This window comes from Sciurus carolinensis, chromosome 9 (genome assembly GCF_902686445.1).
Source record: "Sciurus carolinensis chromosome 9, mSciCar1.2, whole genome shotgun sequence".
In the NCBI taxonomy this organism is placed as follows: Eukaryota; Metazoa; Chordata; class Mammalia; order Rodentia; family Sciuridae; genus Sciurus; species Sciurus carolinensis.
Window position 1 is genome coordinate 68,225,711 of NC_062221.1, and position 20,198 is coordinate 68,245,908.

A 20,198-nucleotide genomic window follows, 5' to 3' on the forward strand; every position below is an offset into this window, starting at 1 on the left:
TGTCTTACTGTCTATATAATCTTGATTTTTTTTTTCCACTTGCTTTATGTTGTATAAGCAGCACATACAACTAACCTCTTTCCTTTTATGGTTGTATGTATAATGTTGTATGGTTAAATCATTAATGTAAATAAGTCTTTGTATCAATGGATGCTTAGATTGTTTCTGGTCTTTTGCTGTAAAAGAGTTGCATCAAACATCCTGGTTCATGTATCTTCGTAGGCCAAATATATAAATAACTTATAAGATTGGGTATATCCCTAGCAGTGAGGTTGCTAGGTCAAGAGTACATGCAGTTTTTACTTTGTTATTTCTAAAGCTCATTTTAAAACTTTGAGTAGTAGTCATTGATATTGAAGTCTATGTAAATATTGTAGTATTTTCTGATATTTCAGGGCAGTTGTCTCAGAAACAATGTCCAGGTTATCCAATTTAACTCCAAATGTCTGACTTAATTTGGGACCATAGGATTAAGGAATTATGTGTTAAAAGGAGGACAGAGTCCTTTTCCTTTGCCCACGATCTGTTTTCAGAAAAATTTTTGAATAGGTCAAGTTTGTCTTCTACTTGCAATATTTCTATTTCTTTTATTAGTTAACTTCCTTTATTGAGATGTGCTGTCTTACTGTTCCAAGTCCCTCACTGTTGTGTACTTTTATACCTTTTTTCCCAAAAACATTGTCTGTTTCCAAAGTACTTGTACTTCTTCAGTACTTGTTTCAGATTGGTGTTAGGAATACAGGTAGTAAAAATTCATATTTTACAGGTGTAATAAAATGGGAATATAATTTTAAATAGTATGCATAATATTGTTACACTAAAATTTGTAAAGTTGATGAAGTGCATGATCAAAAATATTGAAGTTGAGCTATATTTCATTAGGGAAATACAGAGCTTGGGCTAGTCAACAAATTAGGCTTTAAGTTTGAATTTTTGTTTTTTTTGTTTTTTTTTGTTTTTTTTAAAACAAAAAGTCAGAGTGTGCTCTTAGGTCAGTTTCTTTAAGTTGATCTTTTAGTAACCTCTTTGACATCTCCTGTATTCTCTAAAAACTCATAAGTTTTTCAAACTAATGGTGTATGTGACTATTAGCAACAAAAAATTGTGGTAAATGATGGCCCCCTGTATGTATAGGTTTGTAACTAATTTAGGGACTTTTTACATTCTTGAAGAAAATAGTTTAGAATAAAGAGTATAATTGATTTGTAAGAATTTCCGAAGAATTGGCCAGAATAACCCAAGTTGTAGGATAGTTTATTCTCTAAGAAATGTGTAAAAGTGGGATATTTGAAAAGAGCAATTAATTGGTAATATATCTTTGACTTTTAAGATTTTAGGTTTGTTACCTAAAGATTTTTAAAAGTGATTGATGATTGATCTTATCAAGGAAAGCAAGAAAATCAAGTATGAATTATGCTTTTGTTTGCTCTGCTGTTAGTAAGGTTTTTTTTTTTTTGTTTTTTTTTTTTAAACTGTTTATTTAAGTAAAGGTTATTCCCTTGATGTTATCCTTAATAAATGAAAGAGTAGGGACTGGGGCTGTGGCTCAGTGGTAGAGCACTTGCCTCCCACATGCAAGGCACTGGGTTCGATCCTTAGCACCACATAAAAATAAATAAAGATATTGTGTCCACCTACAACTAAAAAACATTAAAAAAATCAAAGAGTATTTTGGTTTCTGCAGTGGTTGAACTTTATTTATTTGACCTCTGAAAACCATGGTTAAGGAAGTGATCTTCATGTGATTTAGTTGGGAAAGAAGTAAATAAACCGAAATGTAGTGCATTCACTAATTGTAAGGCCTTCACATTAGGTAGTGAATGTTGTATTTACTTAATGTAATCTGACAGTAATAGTAGTTTTTAAAAGACAACTTTATAACAACATTTTGATCTTCTTTGAGATGAAATCTCTTTGGGTTTCCTGATTATTGTATTAGTCATTATAGTGGAATATGATTTTGTAGCTAAATTAGAAGAGCATATTTAAAATATTGTCTCTCCTTTTCATAATAATAAGGTAATGTAATTATTTTTATGGTGTTTAGTTCTTAATTCCTTATTACAACCTATTTAATCATGTATGACTTAAAATGTAGTAGTAATGACCATATTATTACATTTTAACACATTTTAAAACATTCATAAAAGTAATAATTTAGCATAGAAAGTTGTGAAATCAGAGATAAATATAAATAAGAAAAAAAGGTATGTTAATCACCCTGTGACAATGTTAATGTCATTACTATTTTATATAATCCTAGTACATTCACACACACATAATTTGCATATATTCCCTTTACCAAATTTGGAATATTTCCCCAAATCTTCAAATATTTTTCAAGAAAACTTTTTATGACTGTATGAATTATTTTTCAACTTCAACAAACTTCACCTTCTTATAATAACCAAAAGAAAAATGCAGCTATCACAGGTGCACATCTTGAAATTTTATAGTCTGCCTGTGCAATCAGCCTTCCTTTCAATAAAAAACATTACTGTGTCTGAGAAAGCTTCCCTTTTCTTCCTTCTATCAGCAGTGGCCCTTCCCCACTCAACAGGCACCCACTATTCTGATTTTATTATTATTTTTAAAAACTACATTAACATCCACTTATTTGAAATGTTTACTGATTTTTGTTTTTTTAATTTACTGAGTGGTACAGCCGTTACTATACTCCAGTTCTAAAAAATATGTTGAAACATATTTTAACTTGTTTCTTTAATACATAGTATATTTCTAGTTTTTTATTGTGATGATTTTTGCTGATTTACATAAACACCAATTTTCTGTGTATATGTTTGTGTACACTTCTATTTTCATCAGAATAAATTTCTAAACTTAGAATTACTGGCTTAAGAGGTTGTGTATTTTTGTGGCTTTAGTTATATACTACTAAATTGACTTTGAAAATACTCTTAATTGATATTCCTTCTGTAGATTATTTGTCTCTTTTTTTTTACTACCTCAGTATTGGATGTGTTTGAAACAGTTTTTACCAGAGTTGTGGATGAATACGGTACCATTGTTTTAGTGTTGATGTCTTTGATTATCAATATGACTATTTTTATATGATTGATGACTATTTTTAAGTTGTCTTTTAATGATTTGCCTGATAGTATTCTCTGTCAGAAAAGGCCTAATCAAATATATCCTTTTTGACTTAAGATACTTTAATGCATTTAAAGGATATGGGTTCTTTAAAGTTGAAAATGCTTTCCCCCAATTTGCCTTATGGCAGATTCATTTTTCAATAATGAAGTAGATTAGACTTTTATACCTTAATATAAAAATGTACTCTACTAGCCTTTGGAAACCTATCTTGGTAATTTAAAAATTCTGAACTTCATGGATAAAAATTTTTATTCGAATGTGTACCTTTCATAACTTGAAATTAAAAAAAAAAGTCAATTAGACATATAAAACTAATTTCTTATGCTTTGTTGCCACACTTGGTCTTTCTAGGCAGTTATACTTAAGCATGAACATTGACGACAAACTGGAAGGATTGTTTCTTAAATGTGGCGGCATAGACGAAATGCAGTCTTCCAGGGCAATGGTTGTAATGGGTGGAGTGTCTGGCCAGTCTACTGTGTCTGGAGAACTGCAGGAGTCAGTACTTCAGGATCGAAGTATGCCACACCAGGAGATCCTTGCTGCTGATGAAGTGTTACAAGAAAGTGAAATGAGACAACAGGATATGATATCACATGATGAACTCATGGTCCATGAGGAGACAGTGAAAAATGATGAAGAACAGTTGGAAGCACATGAAAGACTTCCTCAAGGACTTCAGTATGCACTTAATGTCCCTGTAAGTAATTCCTTTATAAGATATTGAAGTTATGGTTAAAATATATTAATTTTGTCTTAATACTGTTTTTGAAGAAATATCAAAAGATCTTTAATGGCTAAATATTGCCCTTGAGTGTATCCACTAAAATATTGACAAATCATACTTGAAAGGCAAAATTAAATTTCATAATACATAATTTTAGAAATTTATCTTTTCTAGTATAACATTTTTCAGCATTATGTGTGTATTGAATTTTAAGTGCTTAATTTGTAATGATACTTTAACTTGTTTTTAAAGAATAGTAATATTGAATCGTAAACATAATTAGAAAAATATCACACACTCAAGGGTTTGTCCTTCAAATTCTGCTACTTTAAGAAATTCTCACTCCCTTTTTTTGGTAGTGCTCGCTTAATTTGAACCAGGGCTTTTTGCATTCCAATAAGTACGCACTCTACCCAATGAGCTATATGTATACCAACTTTTTGTGATACACCCCGATTGTGTCCTCTTTGTATTCTCCACTTGCTTAATATGTATCTTTTTAAAGTATATCAACCCTTCACTCTTTTCTACCTACACAGACATCACGGTTCAATGATTTAGTACCTAAGGTAGTCCTTTTTTGGGGGGAGGGAGCAGAGTGGGTACTGGGGATTGAACTCAAGGGCACTTGACCACTGAGCCACATCTCCAGCCCTATTTTGTGTATTATTTAGAGACAGGGTCTCACTGAGTTGCGTAGTGCCTCGCTTTTGCTGAGGCTGGTTTTGAACTGGAGATCTTCTTGCCTCAGCCTCCCAAGCCACTGGGATTACCAGTGTGTGCCACTGCATGTAGCTCTAAGGCAGTCTTTTGTGAGCACTCAGTCTTTCTTGCCTTCTCTACTTTCATTTTTACCCCATGATCACTATAATGTCAGTCTCATTTCTTCTTTCTGTGGTTTTAAAACCGGGTTCCTTTCAGGTTATCTAAGTCATTGTACTTTTGCTTTAGGATCTTTGTATATTCTACTTGTAATATTCCCCCCCAGCCATATCCTGTCCCTGATTTTTAACCTAAATAGTGCTTCAGTCATAATCACCCTGCCACTTCTGTTGACCCTAGATTGAGTCTCTGCAATAGGAACTTTTGTTTACCTATTCAGTGTCTGTCTCTGTAATTGGTTTATATACGCTACAAGAGTGGAGTTTTGGCTTATTTTCTACTCTGAGATGTTGACACGTAGGCTTGCCAACTTTTACCTAGCCTGTGGTAGTACTTTTTCAGTCTGTTGATATCATGTATTATATTAATTGATTTTCAAATGATGAATCAATCTTGCCTGTCTTGAATAAATTTCAAGTGTAATTCTTTTTATATACGCTTGGATTTGGTTTGATAATGTTTTGAGGACTTTTACATCTCTGCTTATGAGAGGTATTGGTCTGTAGTTTTTTGATAATGTTATTGTCTTGTTTTGGTTTTAGAGTACTGTTGACTTCGTAGAATAAATTAGTAAGTATTCCTTCTGCTTCTGTTTTCTGGAAGAGAATGTAGAGACCTGGTATAATTTCTTCCTTGAAATGTTTAGTAGAATTCACCAGCACATCTCTCTGGGCCTTGTGCTTTCTGTTTCAGAAGATGGTAAATCATTGGTTAAATTTCTCTAATAGATGTAGACCTTTTCAGATTGTCATATTTCTTGTGTGAATTTTATTAGATTGTATCTTTCAAGGAATTGGTCCATTTCATCAAGGTTATCAAATTTGTGATAAATGAAACTGTTCTTGGCATTTTAGTGTCCATGGAGTTTGCTTTCTTTCATTTCTGATATTAGTAATTTATATATTCTCTATTTTTCTCTTAACATGGCTATAGACTTAACTTTTTAATTACCGTTTTTATCATTCTCAAATTTATAGTTCAGTAGTGTTAATTATATTCATAGTACTGTACCACAGTTCTCTAGAAGTATTAATGGGGATCAAATCCAGAGCTTTAGACATGCTAGGCAAATGCTCAGCCACTAAGCTACACCCCCAGCCTTGCTAGAACTTTATCTGGCAAAAACTGAAACAATTTGTTGAACAACTCCCCATTTCCCCTTTTTCCCAGGACAGATTTACTGATTTCATTGATGTTTTAAAGATGTTTTGGTTTTTTTGACTTTTCTATCAATTTCCTTTGTTTAATTCATGGATTTCTGCTATTTCTTAGGTTTACTGTAGATTTAAATTTTTTTTTTCTATAAGGAAAAGCTTAGGTTATTTATTTTAGATCTTTATTTTCTAATGTATGCATTCAACCCTATAAACTTCTTGGAATACTGCTTTAGCTGTATCCCATTTGCATTTTTATTTTCATTTAGTTAAATATGTCTAACTTCTCTTGAGGTTTCTTCTTCTTTCCATCCATGTGTTACTTTGAGGTACATTGCTTCATGTCCAAGTATTTTGGGTATTTTCCAGTTTTTTTTTTTCCTTAGTTTAATTCCATTATTGTCAAAGTTATGAATACTATATGATTGTTTTCCTTTTAAATTTACGAGTGTTTCATGATCCATAATGTGGACTTTTTTTTTTATTGTTTGTTCTATTTAGTTATACAGGCCAGCAGAATACATTTTGATTCATTAAACAGAAATGGAGTCCAACTTTTCATTTTTCTGGTTGTACACGATGTAGAGTCACACCATTTGTGTAATCATACATGTACATAGGATAATGATGTTTGTCTCATTCTACCAGCTATCCTTCCCCCGCCCCTTCTCTCATTTCCCTCTACACAATCCAATGTTCCTCCGTTCTTCCCTTACCACCCCACCTTATATGTCAATATCATAAAACACATATCAGACAAAACATTTGACCTTTGTTTTTTGGGATTGGCTTATTTCACTTAGCATGATAGTCTCCAACTCCATCCATTTACCAGCATAATGCCATAATTTCATCCATTTACCAGCATAATGCCATCCATTTACCAGTATAATGCCATAATTTCATTCTTCTTTAAGGCTGAATAATATTCCATTTTGTATATGCACCACAGTTTCTTTATCCATTCATCTATTGAAGGGCATCTAGGTTGGTTCCACAATCTATCTATTGTGAATTGAGCTGTTATAAACATTGATGTGGCTGCATCACTGTAGTATGCTGATTTTAAGCCCTTTGGGTATAAACCAGGGAGTGGGATAATTGTGTCAAATGGTGGTTCCATTCCAAGTTTTCTGAGTTATCTCCTCTGTACTGCTTAATCTGCAGTCCCACCAGCAGTGTATGAGTGTACCATTTTCCTCACAAGAATGTGGTCTATCTTGGTGAATGCCTGAGCCTTTCTTGATCCTTTAGATAGTTTCTATAGTGATCTTCCCATATGAGATATGTAACTTCTCACTCCCCTACTAAAACCTTTTCCGTGTTCCTCGGTGCCAAACAGGTAAAACGAACCTTTTTTTTTTTTTTTTTTTGCATACATGGAAATAATCCTTATAATCAGGTCCTTTTTTTCCAAAGTATTGGAGATTGAACTCAGAGGTATTTCACCACTTAACTACCTCCCCAGCCCTTTTTATTTTGTTTTGTTTACTCTTGAGATAGGGTCTTTCTTAGCTGCTGAGCCTACCCTCTAAGTTGTGATCCTCCTGCCTCAGCCTCCTGACTAGCTGAAGTACAGGTGTGCACCACTGCATCTGGCATCAGGTTCCTTCTTATCCTACTTCTACAGTAGTTCAAATCTCCCCTCCTGTATCTTATGCGTTAAGTGTAATCAAATTAGTTTAATTGCTCAAGGTCACTATGACCTTATTCTTTTATTTTGGACATGGTATATGCCTGTAGTATTTTTCATTTGGCAATCTAAGTTGTTTACTTTCTCTTTTGTGTGATTGTCATTATGTTAACTAACTTACTTATACCTATCTTTGCTTGCAGGACTCTTGTCAGTATGCTTTAAGGTTTCTTTCCTAAAGTCTGCCTCTAAAATTTTGTGTTTTCTAGTTCCTGGGCTATAAGTCAGTCGGGTATTATTTGAGTGAAAAGATACATTTTGTTTTTAATTGAGGAAAAACTTAAAGGAAAATGATGAGACTCAGTTTATAGTTAAGAATTTTGACAACTGTATAAACTTACATAATCTACAACCCATCAAGATATAGATGAGGTATAGGATATGCAATCATCCTAAAAGTTTTCTTTATATTTCTTTGTAGTCAATCCCCTTCACAATTGTTAATGATTATTTCATCATAGATTTTTGTTGTCCCTTGGGAACTTCATGTAAACGACATTATATTTAACTGTGTCTGTCTCCTTTTGCTCAGCATTATGTTTTTAAGGTTCATCCATGTTGGTTGAATATCAGTAGTTCATTCTTTTTTCTTGTTGATTAGTGTCCTATTTTAATATTCTGAAACTTATTTACTCACTTTCCTTATGGTTATTTTTGTTCTCTTTGAATCATTATGAATAAAGCTGCTATGAATTTTTTTGTATGTCTTCTTTTGGTGCATTTTTGTGCAAATCTTATATCTCTTGAGTTTTCATTATGTTTAATTCATCTTTAAATTTGATTGCTGTTTTTCATAGTAAATTTCTAAGTCAGATAGTGTTAAGACCTCCATTTTTGTTACTTTTGAAAAACAGACTGTGACTCTTTTATATATATCCTGTGACTATTTTAAGGAGACTGATTATTTTATATCCTTAGTGTTTGCATGGAAAGCGTAGAATCAACCTTTCAACTTCTATAAGAGCCAACTGAGTTTTGATTGGGATTGCATTGATTCTGTATGTTGATTTGAGGAAAAGCAACATTTAAATAATACCATCTTCTAGTTCATAACATGATATATCTCTATGTTTATTTAAGTTTTCTTTAATTTATTTCAGCATTGTTCTGTAGTTTTCAGTGTAGAGTAATTGGACATATTTTAAAATGCCATTTTTAAAAATTTCATTACTTGAATGTAGAAATGCTGCTTATTCTTTTTATTTTGAACATGTATCCTGGGACTGTTAACATTTACTTATTAGTTCTTGTACTTATATGTTCTTTAGGTTTGTTTAGTATCATGTTGTCCTTGTTTTACTTCTTTTCCAATCTATATGCCTTTTTCTTTCCTTGTTGCACTGACTAGGGCCTACAGAATAATTGATGAGTAGAAGTGGTAAGAGTAGACATCTTTGATTTGTTCCAGATCTTAAGGAGACTGCATCCAACTTTTGCCATGGAGAATTTTGTTAGCTGTAGGGTTTTCGTAGATGATTTTCATTAGATTGAAAAAGTTTTCTTCTGTATTTAGTGAGTTTTTTTTTTTTTTAAACCATGAAGGGATATTTAAATGCTTTTTCTGCATATATTGATGTGATCATTTAATTTTTTTCTCTTACTCTCTTAATGCAGTGAATTACATTGATTGATTTTCACATGTTAAATCATGCTTTCCTGGGATAAACCACACTGGTTCATGACGTGTCATGTCATTTTATTTATATGTTTTTGCATTCAGCTTACTAATTTAAAAATTGGTATATATATATATATTCATGAGGCATATTAATCTGTAGTTGTATCTTCTTGTGATATCTTTGTATTTAGGTATGCAGACTTCATTATAAATGGGTTAGGAAGTATTTCCTCCTTTATTTTCTGAAAGAGTTTGTGTATTATTTCTACCTTACATATTTGATAGGTGTCACCTGTAAGGCTAGTCTGACTTGAGTTTTCTTGTTAGGAGCGTTTTTAAATTACAAATTTAATTTTTAAACATGCATAAGTCTATTCAGATTTAAATTTTTGGGTTCAATATGTTTTGGTAAATTGTACTTTTCAAGGAATTTGTCCCTATCTTAATTATTTAATGAATATATTCTGTATAATTTCTGTTGTTTAAAGGACCTATAGTGATGTTTTCTTATTCCTGATATTGGTAATTTGCATATTTTTAAATTTAGCTGGGTAGATATTTAACAGTTTTTCTGATCTCTTCAAAGAATCAAGTTTTGATGCTTTTTTAAAAAAATTTTATTATTATTTAACTTCCATTAATTTTTACTCTTTATTGTTTCCTTACTTTTATTATTTTCGTATTCATTTGCTCTTCTTTTCTTAGCTTTTAAAAGTAGAAGATGAGCTGACTGATTTTAGACCTTCCTTCGTTTGATGTAAGCATTTGAAGCTCTAAATTTTTCTCTAAGCACTGCTTTTGATATGTTGTTTTTATTACAGTACAATTCAAAATACTTATAAAATTCCTTTGATTTCTTCTTGACTGATGGATAATTGGAACTCTTCTGAATATTTTGAAATTCTCAGATATCATCTTATCCCTGATATCTGATCTTTGTTGTCAGAGAATATATATTGTATGATATCAGTTCTTTTAAGTTTATTAAGATTTTTGTATCAGTGGCTAGTTTATGATCTAATGGATTGATATTCTATATTCATTTGAAAGGAATATGTGTCTGGCTGTTGTTGGTTGAGTTACTTTTTTATCCATGTCAATTAGGCCAAGTTGTGTAGTTATGTTCTTCAGTTCTTTTGTATCTTTCCTTAGTCTGTCAGTTACTGAGAGAGGACTTTTGGTGTTTCCAAAAGTTAAAGTTTATCTGCAAAAAGACCCAGTTTGAAATTACATGTTGTATTTAATTGTTATCCCTCGTTAGTTGTCATTAGTCTAGGTTAGTTCTTCAGGTTTTAAATTTATTTTTTGCATTTGCATTTATTTTTCAGAATGTGTCTTGACTTGGATTTATCTGATTTTGTTTTTTTCATCATAAGTTACCCATCTTTGGTAGGAATATTGTAGACGTGATGCTGTAATTTCTCCTTATTGCATTCTGACAGTTAGCACATGCTTTTTGTGGCCTTCATTCTGTTTGACTTTGCTCAGTTCATAAGGTGGTGTTATCTGCTACTCTTTGTCACTGCAGAGTTAATCTTATTTCTGTCTCTCTCTCTCTTTCTTTCTTTCTTTCTTTCATTTACTTATTTTTTTTTGCAGTATTGGGGTTTGAACCCAGGGCCTTGTGCATGCTAGGCAGGTGCTGTACTCCTGAGCTATATCCCTACTTCCTCTCCTCCCATTTAAAAACTTTATTCATTTTTTGATGTGCATTAACATAAACTTAGATTTTTTTATTTTATTCACAAGCTAGATTTTAATCACTGCATTAAGTTACTTTAATGCTTTGTTTGTTTAAGATTAGGCCAATGGAATCCTCTTCAAACTGGCTCTATGTCTTTAATATGCCCATCAATCTTTGAAATCTTTCTTCCTTTCTGGCACAAGATGATCTAGGCTTATCTTGTACTTTTCCTGCCTCAGTCCTGAAGTCAACCATTTCCCCAAGGAGTTCCAGTTCATTTTAGTGGAGAATGATATTGAGAAACTAAGATCTTGATTTTCAACATGCTGTGCCCTGTTTTTGGGATATATCTGCTCCCAGGCCTCTCAGTGGGCATTGCTTCAGAATATGAATCTATATATGTATATACTATATATGTGTGTGTACATACTATATATACATGTATATTTTGTATACATGATTATATACATTTATATATGTACACATTTGCTTTTATAATTTTTTCAGTATCCATCTATCATTATTGAAATAATGATAGATTCACTTCAAATATCTCCAATTAAATCCAACAATCAGACAGTATATTAGTGCGAATCCTGGCTTTGTTATCTTTATAATTGCCTGTTACTCTGTTCTTGGTGGAGCTGTCCCTAGGCTTCTATACCCCATACCAGTGCTTCCCACCCCGTCCCTGCGTGGATGCCCTTCTCCCCCTGCATGTGCTTTAACAGCTTGAACTCGGCACCATATGGATCCTTATCATTGTGGCACTGTTGTTTTGATAGACTGTGCTGATCCACACCAACTCTGATTCTTTCTTCACTTAACTCAGTTTATGATAACCTTGCTCCAGTCTCCTTTTCTTATACAATGTAGACCCTTTCTTGTGCTGCTTGAACTCCTGACACCTCATGGTGAGGTGAAGAGAATCTTCTCACCCCAGTTGACCTCTGACATCTTGTATTGGGCACCTTTCCACACAGATGCCTTCTTCATCCTGACTTGGATTGGATACCTTGTTCTGTCCCAGTTTACAGCTTTAGTGCTAAATGGTTCATGAGGGAAAGGACATGTGGACAGAAAGGGAAAGGGACCAGATTTGTCCATTTATAGTCATATCTCTTTCCCTTCCCCTACCATTCCTAACCCCTGGCTATCCCAAATCCATTTTTCCATCCCTGTAGCTTTGTCATCTTGAGAATGTTTTATCAGTGAAGTCATACAGTATGTGATCTTTTGAGATAGACTTTTTTTTTACTCAACATAATGTCATTGAGAATTATCCAAATTGTTATGTGTATCAGTAATTTGTTCATTTTTATTGTAGAGTAGTATTCCACAGTATGGTTGTACTGTAGTTTAACCATTCTTGTACTGGGGGACAGTGTAGTTGTTTCTAGGTTCTGGCTATTGTGAATATAGCTTTTGTGAACATTGGTATACAGGTTTTGTATGAACATAGGTGTCCATATCTCCAGAATAGCCTATTATACCCTTGTCTCGCAGATATAATCACCGCCTACATTTTGGTGTATGCACTTCATGCTTTTTTCATATGCATATTGCACATAGGATCATATTGTTTTTTTTTAATTTACTCTATCTGCTTGCTAGCATATTTTGAACTTTTCTCAACTCCTTTTTCTTCCAAAAGTTCTCTAATGTCTGCTTGATATTGTATTTTTATGGTTACTCAAAGTTGAGTGCTACTACTTTTAACAGAAAATGATAAATTCGGCTGTATGCAGTGGTGCATGCCTGTAATCCCAGTGACCTGGGAGGCTGAGGCAGGAGAATCATGAGTTCAAAGCCAGCATTAGCAATTTAAGAGGTATTAAACAACCCAGTGAGACCCTGTCTCTAAATAAAATATAAAGGGTTGGGGGTGTGGCTCAGTTGTTCAGTGCCCCTGAGTTCACTCCTCAGTATCCTCTCCTGCAAAGAAAGATAATTTAATCTTTGAAACACTTTATCATACCATATACCAGAGAGGCAGAATTCAGGGTTCATGTAGCATTGTTTTTATAGTAGAACAGATCAGACAGAAGAAATTTTATACCCTTTTCCTTATTCATGTGTTCATGTTCATTATTACACAGTAGTAAGGGGTGGGTCTTAGTATCATGAATATATACTCCCGTCCCCAGTACTGGGAATTGAACCCCGGGTTGCTTTACCAATGAGCTGCATCCCTAGTCCTTTTTAACTTTTTATTTTTGAGACAGGGTCTCACTAAGTTGTTGAGGATGGCCTTCAATTTGTAGTTTTTGTGCCTCAGGCTCCAGAGTAGCTGAGATTATGGCTTGAAATTATATTTTTGACTTGATAAGAGAATGTTGACCTAAAACTATATGATGATTATGGTATGAATATATATTCATTGAGTTGAAAAGAGAACATCTATCTAGAACATAATGATCCAGGTCTACAAAAGTGTGGAAACTTAAATTTACAAGCCTTCTTCACATGCAGTCTAGATTGTACTGTAATCCCTTTTTTAAAAATTGATACTGAGCCAGATGCAGTGGTATATGCCTGTAGTCCCAGCAATTTGGGAGGCTGAGACAGGAGGATTGCAAGTTCAAAGCCAACCTCAGTAACTTAGCAAGGCCCTAAGCAACTCAGTGAGACCCTGTCTCCAAAAAAAAAAAAAAAAAAAAAAAAAAAAAAAGTGGGAGGGGGCTAGGGATGTGACTCAGAACTTTGAGTTCAATTTCTGATAACTTCCCTCCCCTGAAAAAAAATAATACTGAACACGTTGATGGCTTTCTTCTTTCATTGATTCATTCACTCAGAAGTCACAAAGGACTTATTAGTTCTTTTTGTTTATTCAGAACAAAAAATTGAGTTTCTTAAATGGTTAAAGATTTTTAGGTTCTGTAGCTCATGGAAACTTCTTAGTGTCTGTCGACAGTTTAAGTAACAACAGTTCTCTATTTGTGGTAATTTTTAGTTTTCAGGATTTATCTTGACTTCTACTCTAAACCAGTCACCCAGATTCATCTCAGTGACCCTATGTTTTTGATAGCAAAGTATAGGTCAGCCTTTTATTGTTTATAGTTTGTTTATTGGAAGTTTGTTTTCTAATATGTTAGACATTTAAATTAAGATTAAATAAAATTGTTTTTTTAGTTCCTTAGGCTCACTAATCATATTTCAAGTGCTTAGTAGCTATCTGGGCTCATGACTTATATTTGACAGCATAGACAAAGAAAATTTTCATTATTGCAGACTGCTCTATTAGATAGTACTGTTAGAAATCTTCTCAACCAAGAAATTAAATTTATTTCAGAAATTTTAAGAAAAGCATTTGGCTTATTCTTTTTATTCTTGTCAAATCTACTCAGGAGGATTTGGTAAGTCTTAATTTTTCTTTCTTGCAGTACTGGGAATTGAATCTAGGCCTTCACACATGCTAGACATATGTTCTACCTCTGAGCTACACCCCAAGCCCTGGGAAGTCATAGAAGTTTTTATGTTCTTTTATTTTTCTAGTTTGATGGCAAGCATGTTAAGAGGAAGGACTTAGGTTTTGTATTAACAAAATGGAACAAAGTATAAATCATAATGATACATGCTACATTTGTATTCTAATAAATGTTGGATTATATCACTTGAGTAAAAGTATTTTATAAATTAGGAACTATGTAAAAAATATTTTAGTCATATAATAATATATAATATTTATGATATGTATAACTCCAGGAAAATAATGTGCTTAAGCATTTGTGTGGCATTTTATTTTAGTCACAAATTTCTGTGCTATAAAGCAGCATGAGTAAAATCCTAGGCATACTTTCATACATTTAATGTGTCTGAATAATTTTGTTTAATGGCTCAGAAAACTCATAATTAGCCATTGGTATGAGAATTCTGTTGTATTTCTAAAATTTTCTTAAATCTTGTTATTAGTTTAGAAGGATGGTATAGTATTTATCCTAAATATGTCATGGTCAAGTCAATAAAAATATTAATAAAAATCTTAATAGCAGATGCTATTAATTTGTGTAAATATTTTGTGATAGGTAATTTCTTTACTTCTCTTAAATGAAAAAGGATTTCATTTTATTATTTCATTGTTTCTTAAGGTATTTATTGTTTTTGGCACACATTTTGCACTGTGGTTTAATTGCAGAATTGGATTGCATTTATTGATGACAAATGATTTTTCAGAATCATTCTGGAAGGTGACAAACTTCTTTGCCTTTTATTTTCTTCCTTTGATTAGCTTGAATAGCCATTAGTAGGATGTTTATTCCACTATGTTTGGCTATCTCCCAACTTGTCATCCTTTATATTGTATACTTTGCCAAAATTATAGCCAATTCTAATTACTATTGCATTTCTTTTACGGTTCATTTAAGGGATTCAGTAGAAGTTTTGTGGGCTATTGAGTTTTAAAGTGATATATAAGTGAATAAAATTATATAAAAGTAGAAGTTTCTTGAAGTTAGGATATTGCTCAGTGATAGAGCACCTACCTAAAATGTGGGGACCAGGGTTTGATCCCCAGCATCACAGAAGAGGTAAAAAGCTCCTAACCTTGACCTACTCTTAATTCTGAAAAAGTTACTAATGCTGATATTCCTCTGGAAAATTTAAATTTATGAACAAATATATTGTTTATGTATTTATGTCTATGTAATATGTTTTGGGTATATAATACATATATTTAATGTAAATATATATGTATTTGAAATCTGTATTGTTCATTTAATGACATTTTATAGAGATTTATATGTTATTGCATATAAAACTGCCTAATTTATTTTAATGACTGATTCAATGGTATGGCATCATTTATTTAGCCACCACCCCATTGATGGACTTTTATGATTAGTTAGTTGGTTTGTTTGAATGAAAAAAGGATAAAAGGAACCTGTTTATGTGTGTTTGTGTTTATATATGTGTGTGTGCACACTTTTGGCATTTTTCCAGGTATATGTGTTTTTATTGAAATATTCATACAGAAAAGAATGCAGGTTATTACACATACTGTATTGGTCAACTTTTTGTTGCCATGATCATATTTGACCATAACAACTTAGAGGAGGAAAAGTTTATTTATTTATTGGGTACTAGGGATTGATCTCAGGGGCGCTTGTCCACTGAGCCACATCCCCAGCCCTATTTTGTATTTTTATTTAGAAACAGGGTCTCACTGAGTTGCTTAGCGCCTTCCTTTTGCTGAGACTCACTTTGATCTTGTGATCTCGCTGCTGGAATTATAGGCATGCTGGAAAAGTTTATTTTGACTCACAGTTTCAGAGGTTCATCAGTCCATGATCAGCCATCTTCATTACTCTTGGCCTAAGGTGAGGCAGAACATCATGGCAGAAGGGTATGGCAGAGGAGTGCCACTTATCTCATGGTAGCCTGGAAGCAGAGCAAGGGGATTGGGAGAAGGGGCCTCAGGAAAGATGTACCCTTCCAGGACTTGCTCCCAGTGACCGATCTCCCCTGTCCACATTTTACCTGTACATAGTTATCATCCAGTCAGCCCATTCAAACTAGGATGGACTAAATTATGTTATAACTCTCACAGTCCAATCTTTTCAGCTCTGAACATTCTTACTTAACACAGGAGCTTTTGGGGGGACACCACATAAACCCTAACATGTACATTTTGATGTCTTTAATCAGAAGGGAACATCTTGTGTAAGCACTAATTAGCTCAAGACACAGACATTACTAGCATCCCAGAAACCCCACCTCTTCTATCTCTCTTAGGTACAGCTCTCTTCTAATTCCTAGAGAGTATCACTGCCCTAATTTTTTTTCTTTTTTCTTTTCTTTTTTTTTTTTTTTGTGTGTGTGTGTTGGGGGAGTGGTATCAAGAATTGAACTCAAGGGCATTCAACCACTGAGCTACATCCTCAGCCCTATTTTGTATTTTATTTAGAGTAAGGGTCTCACAGTGCTTTGCTTTTGCTGAAGCTGTCTTTGAATTGAGATCCTCCTACCTCAGCCTCCCACTGGGAGCCCTAATGCTTTTATTGTGGTTTGTTGATTCACTCAATTTTCAATTCAGTATAAATAGAATCACATACAGCATGTACTTTCATGTCTGGTTTCTTTGTTTTACATTGTTTATAAGATATATCCATCTTATTGCTTATAGTATTAACTTCTATATGATCAGTTGTATGAATATATATTTGTTCTAGTGTAATAAGCATTTAGATTTTTTCTAGAGAGACTGGAGTTGTGCCTCAGTGTAGAGTGCTTGCCTAGCCGGCTCAAGGTTTCAATCTCCAGCACTGTTCCCCCTCCAAAAAAAGTTTCTAGATGTTGGCCCTAATGAAAAATGCTGCTGTGAATAATCTTGGATGTGCCTTGTGTTGCATGTTTGTACTAATTTATGTTGATCATATACTTAGATTTGAATTCGCTTATGTCCAACTTTGGTACTTAACTGCCAAAAGTTTTCCAGTTGGTTTCGCCAATTTATAATAACAATTGCTTGCTACGTATCCTTGTTATTTGGTATTGTCACACACCAAATTTTAATTTTAGCCATTTTGCTGGTTGTGTAGTGGAATTGCAGTGTGATATTAGGTTTCATTTCACTGATTAATGAAGTTGAATACTTACCTCCTCACATTTACATACAATTTATATATTATTTATTTGTAAGATAAATGTTTTCTGGCCCATTTTTCTACTAGGTTGTTCTTTTACAAATTTGCAGTTGTTTTTCTTTAATGTGTTCGTTGGTGTATGTATTGCAGTGATCATTTCCCATTTGACTTGCCATTTTACTCTTGATTAACAATAGTTAATAAGGTTCAATTTATAAGTCTTCCCTTTTTGCTAGTATTTTGTGTCCTGTTTAAGAAGTTTTTGCCTATCCCAACATCAAGAAGATATTATCCCCTTATTAATTTCTAGAAGCTTTATTGGTTTTTTCCTTTCCCATTTAGATTGACAGTCCATTTAGAATTGATTTTTGCTGGTGAGGTGAGGATCAAGATTTATTTGTTGGCTGTTTACTTTTAAAAGATTCACCCATAGGAATTTTCTTTGTTTCACACTGCTGGCATAATGTTTTAGTTTTTAGAACAACTTAGTACTTTAAAATAATGGCAAATAGATTTTTTTCTTTGTTATACTAGGAATTTGTGCTGAGATTCATCTTAATGTTGTTAAGATTATAAAGTAATACAGAGAAAATGTAAAAATTTTAAAGCTATAAAGATCATCATAAAATATAATTTATTACTCTGGGGTAACCACTATTGATGTTCCTTTGTTAGCATTTTAGTGTTTCTTTTTTTGTAGCTTTCTCTGTACATATTTGTGTTTTTATGTAAAATTTGCTTCACATATATTTGTGTTTGTAAAATTGTAAAGGTGTATTTATCTTCATATTTATCACTTAATCCTAAACTGAACATTTCCCTGTTATTAATATTAGTCAAAAATCTGCATAATGCCATATAGTTGATATTGTAACTTATTTCACTGTTTATTATTGGATATTAGGCATTCGTAATTTTTATTATAAATAATAGTGTGATGTTATATGTGGACATGTTGTCAGGTGAGATTATTTTTTCAGTTAAGTTTCCTTAAAACTCTTTTTTTTTTTTTTTTTTGGGGTGCTGGGGATCGAACCCAGGGCCTTGTGCTTACAAGGCAAGCACTCTACCGACTGAGCTATCTCCCCAGCCCCTCCTTAAAACTCTTGATATATATCGACCAAAATGTAGTTTACGAAAAGCAACCAGTTTGGTTTCTTCTAATACTATATGAGATTCCCAACTTAATATCTTTATAATGGTTTAGAGGGAAATGTGAAATCATTTTTGGATTCATATATGATTGTGAGGGAGTGAAAAAACAAGTGAGCTTGATCTTGGGTAGAGTGTCGAGAAGAAAATTTCAATGAGACTATTTAGACAGTAGATGGGATAGTATTATTGAAAGGCAAGGAAATTGCAAGGAGGATTTAATGTGAAAGATTATTTTTAGCTATATTGAATTTTAGATGTTAAGTGGAGAAATTCTGTAGCATTTGGTAACCCTTTGTGTATCCAAGCAATTATACATCTGCAATTGTGTGGTAATGATTAATAACCATATATATTTACTTAGTACTTTAAGGTTTTCAAGGTGTTCTTTATGTGATCTCATTTGATTTTCTGAGGTAAGGTGGATGTTATTACTACCAACAATTAACAGATGAGGAAATGATTATAATATTGAAAAGCTTCAAGAATCTATTTATACTGTTGTATACTGTAATTTTGGTACTTTACATATATAATCTAATTTAATGCTACAGAAATCCTTTGAGGATTTTCTGTAATTTACACGTGAACAAGTTCCAAATAATTAGGTATTACTCGTTTATCCTCACACTGCAAATATTACTATTTGAAATTGGATTGTATTTCATTTAACTCCCAACCTATGTTTTTCTCATTTTCACCATTCTACCTCGGGAAGCCAAGTCACTCAGCTAGTAATTGGAAGAGGTGGCATTGAAAAGCTGACACCTTCTAATGCTTTACCTAAATATTGTTGGTACTTGTCCATTTTATTTTTAAGATTATTTTCAAACCCTTAGTTGTGTTCCAGAACTACTAGAAATTCATTGCATACTCTGGAAGCATCCAGACTATAGATAATATATGGAAAGTTTTAATGTTTGTGCAGAAATCATTTTAACATATATCTGAATAATCTAGGTTTATTAAGAAACAGTTACAGTAGTGTAAATAACTCTGAACTGAAAAGAATCAGATCTTGGCTTAACTAAGTCCTCATTTTGAAACTTTATAGTATGAATGAAAGAGACACTTCTGAAGTTTTAGTTTCCTTATTGGCAACATGAGTATAAGGAATAATTCACAGATCACAAGAGTTAGGATTTTAGTCCCAGCATATGGAAGACATGAGTTTAAAGTTTAGTTTTCATTCTTGATTAATGTGATTTTAGGCAAGTATTCACCTTTCTGGTGCTTAGTTTTATTTTTCAAGTGGGATAAAATATTTATCTATAGGATTACTATAAGATTACATGCAATAGACTATAACAGGCTATAGGCCATATGTCCCCTGCCTGCTGCTCAAATCCATTGTGTTCTTGGTGACTAGACACTACCTAACACATAGTAAATGTTAGCTAAACGTTAGTTTACTATGTTGAGAAAGAGAAATCACAAATTTGAAAAATATCATATAAATGTTAAGTATTTTTATAGTTAGAAAAGCCAGGTCTAGGAGTTTTTTAACTTTTAATCTTGAAGTGATCTTAGACTTAAAAAGTGTTGCAGAAATAGTAGAGTTCACATAAACCCTTCACTCATCTTCCCCCAATG

General features: G+C 32.8%; 1 protein-coding gene across 5 annotated transcripts in view; it reads left to right on the forward strand.

Annotated features, from left to right (window-relative positions):
- Znf148 (zinc finger protein 148) overlaps positions 1-20,198 on the forward strand; it is a 130,800-nt gene that overhangs the window by 49,691 nt on the left and 60,911 nt on the right. For 4 of the 5 annotated variants that reach the window (XM_047563631.1, XM_047563630.1, XM_047563633.1 and 1 more), the window contains one exon: positions 3,466-3,814. In XM_047563631.1, the coding sequence (XP_047419587.1) occupies positions 3,482-3,814 (333 nt within the window). In that variant the 5' untranslated portion in view covers positions 3,466-3,481. Of the gene's footprint in view, positions 1-3,465; positions 3,815-9,893; positions 9,946-20,198 lie in introns of those variants that run through there. The other variant, XM_047563634.1, reaches the window with a different exon arrangement.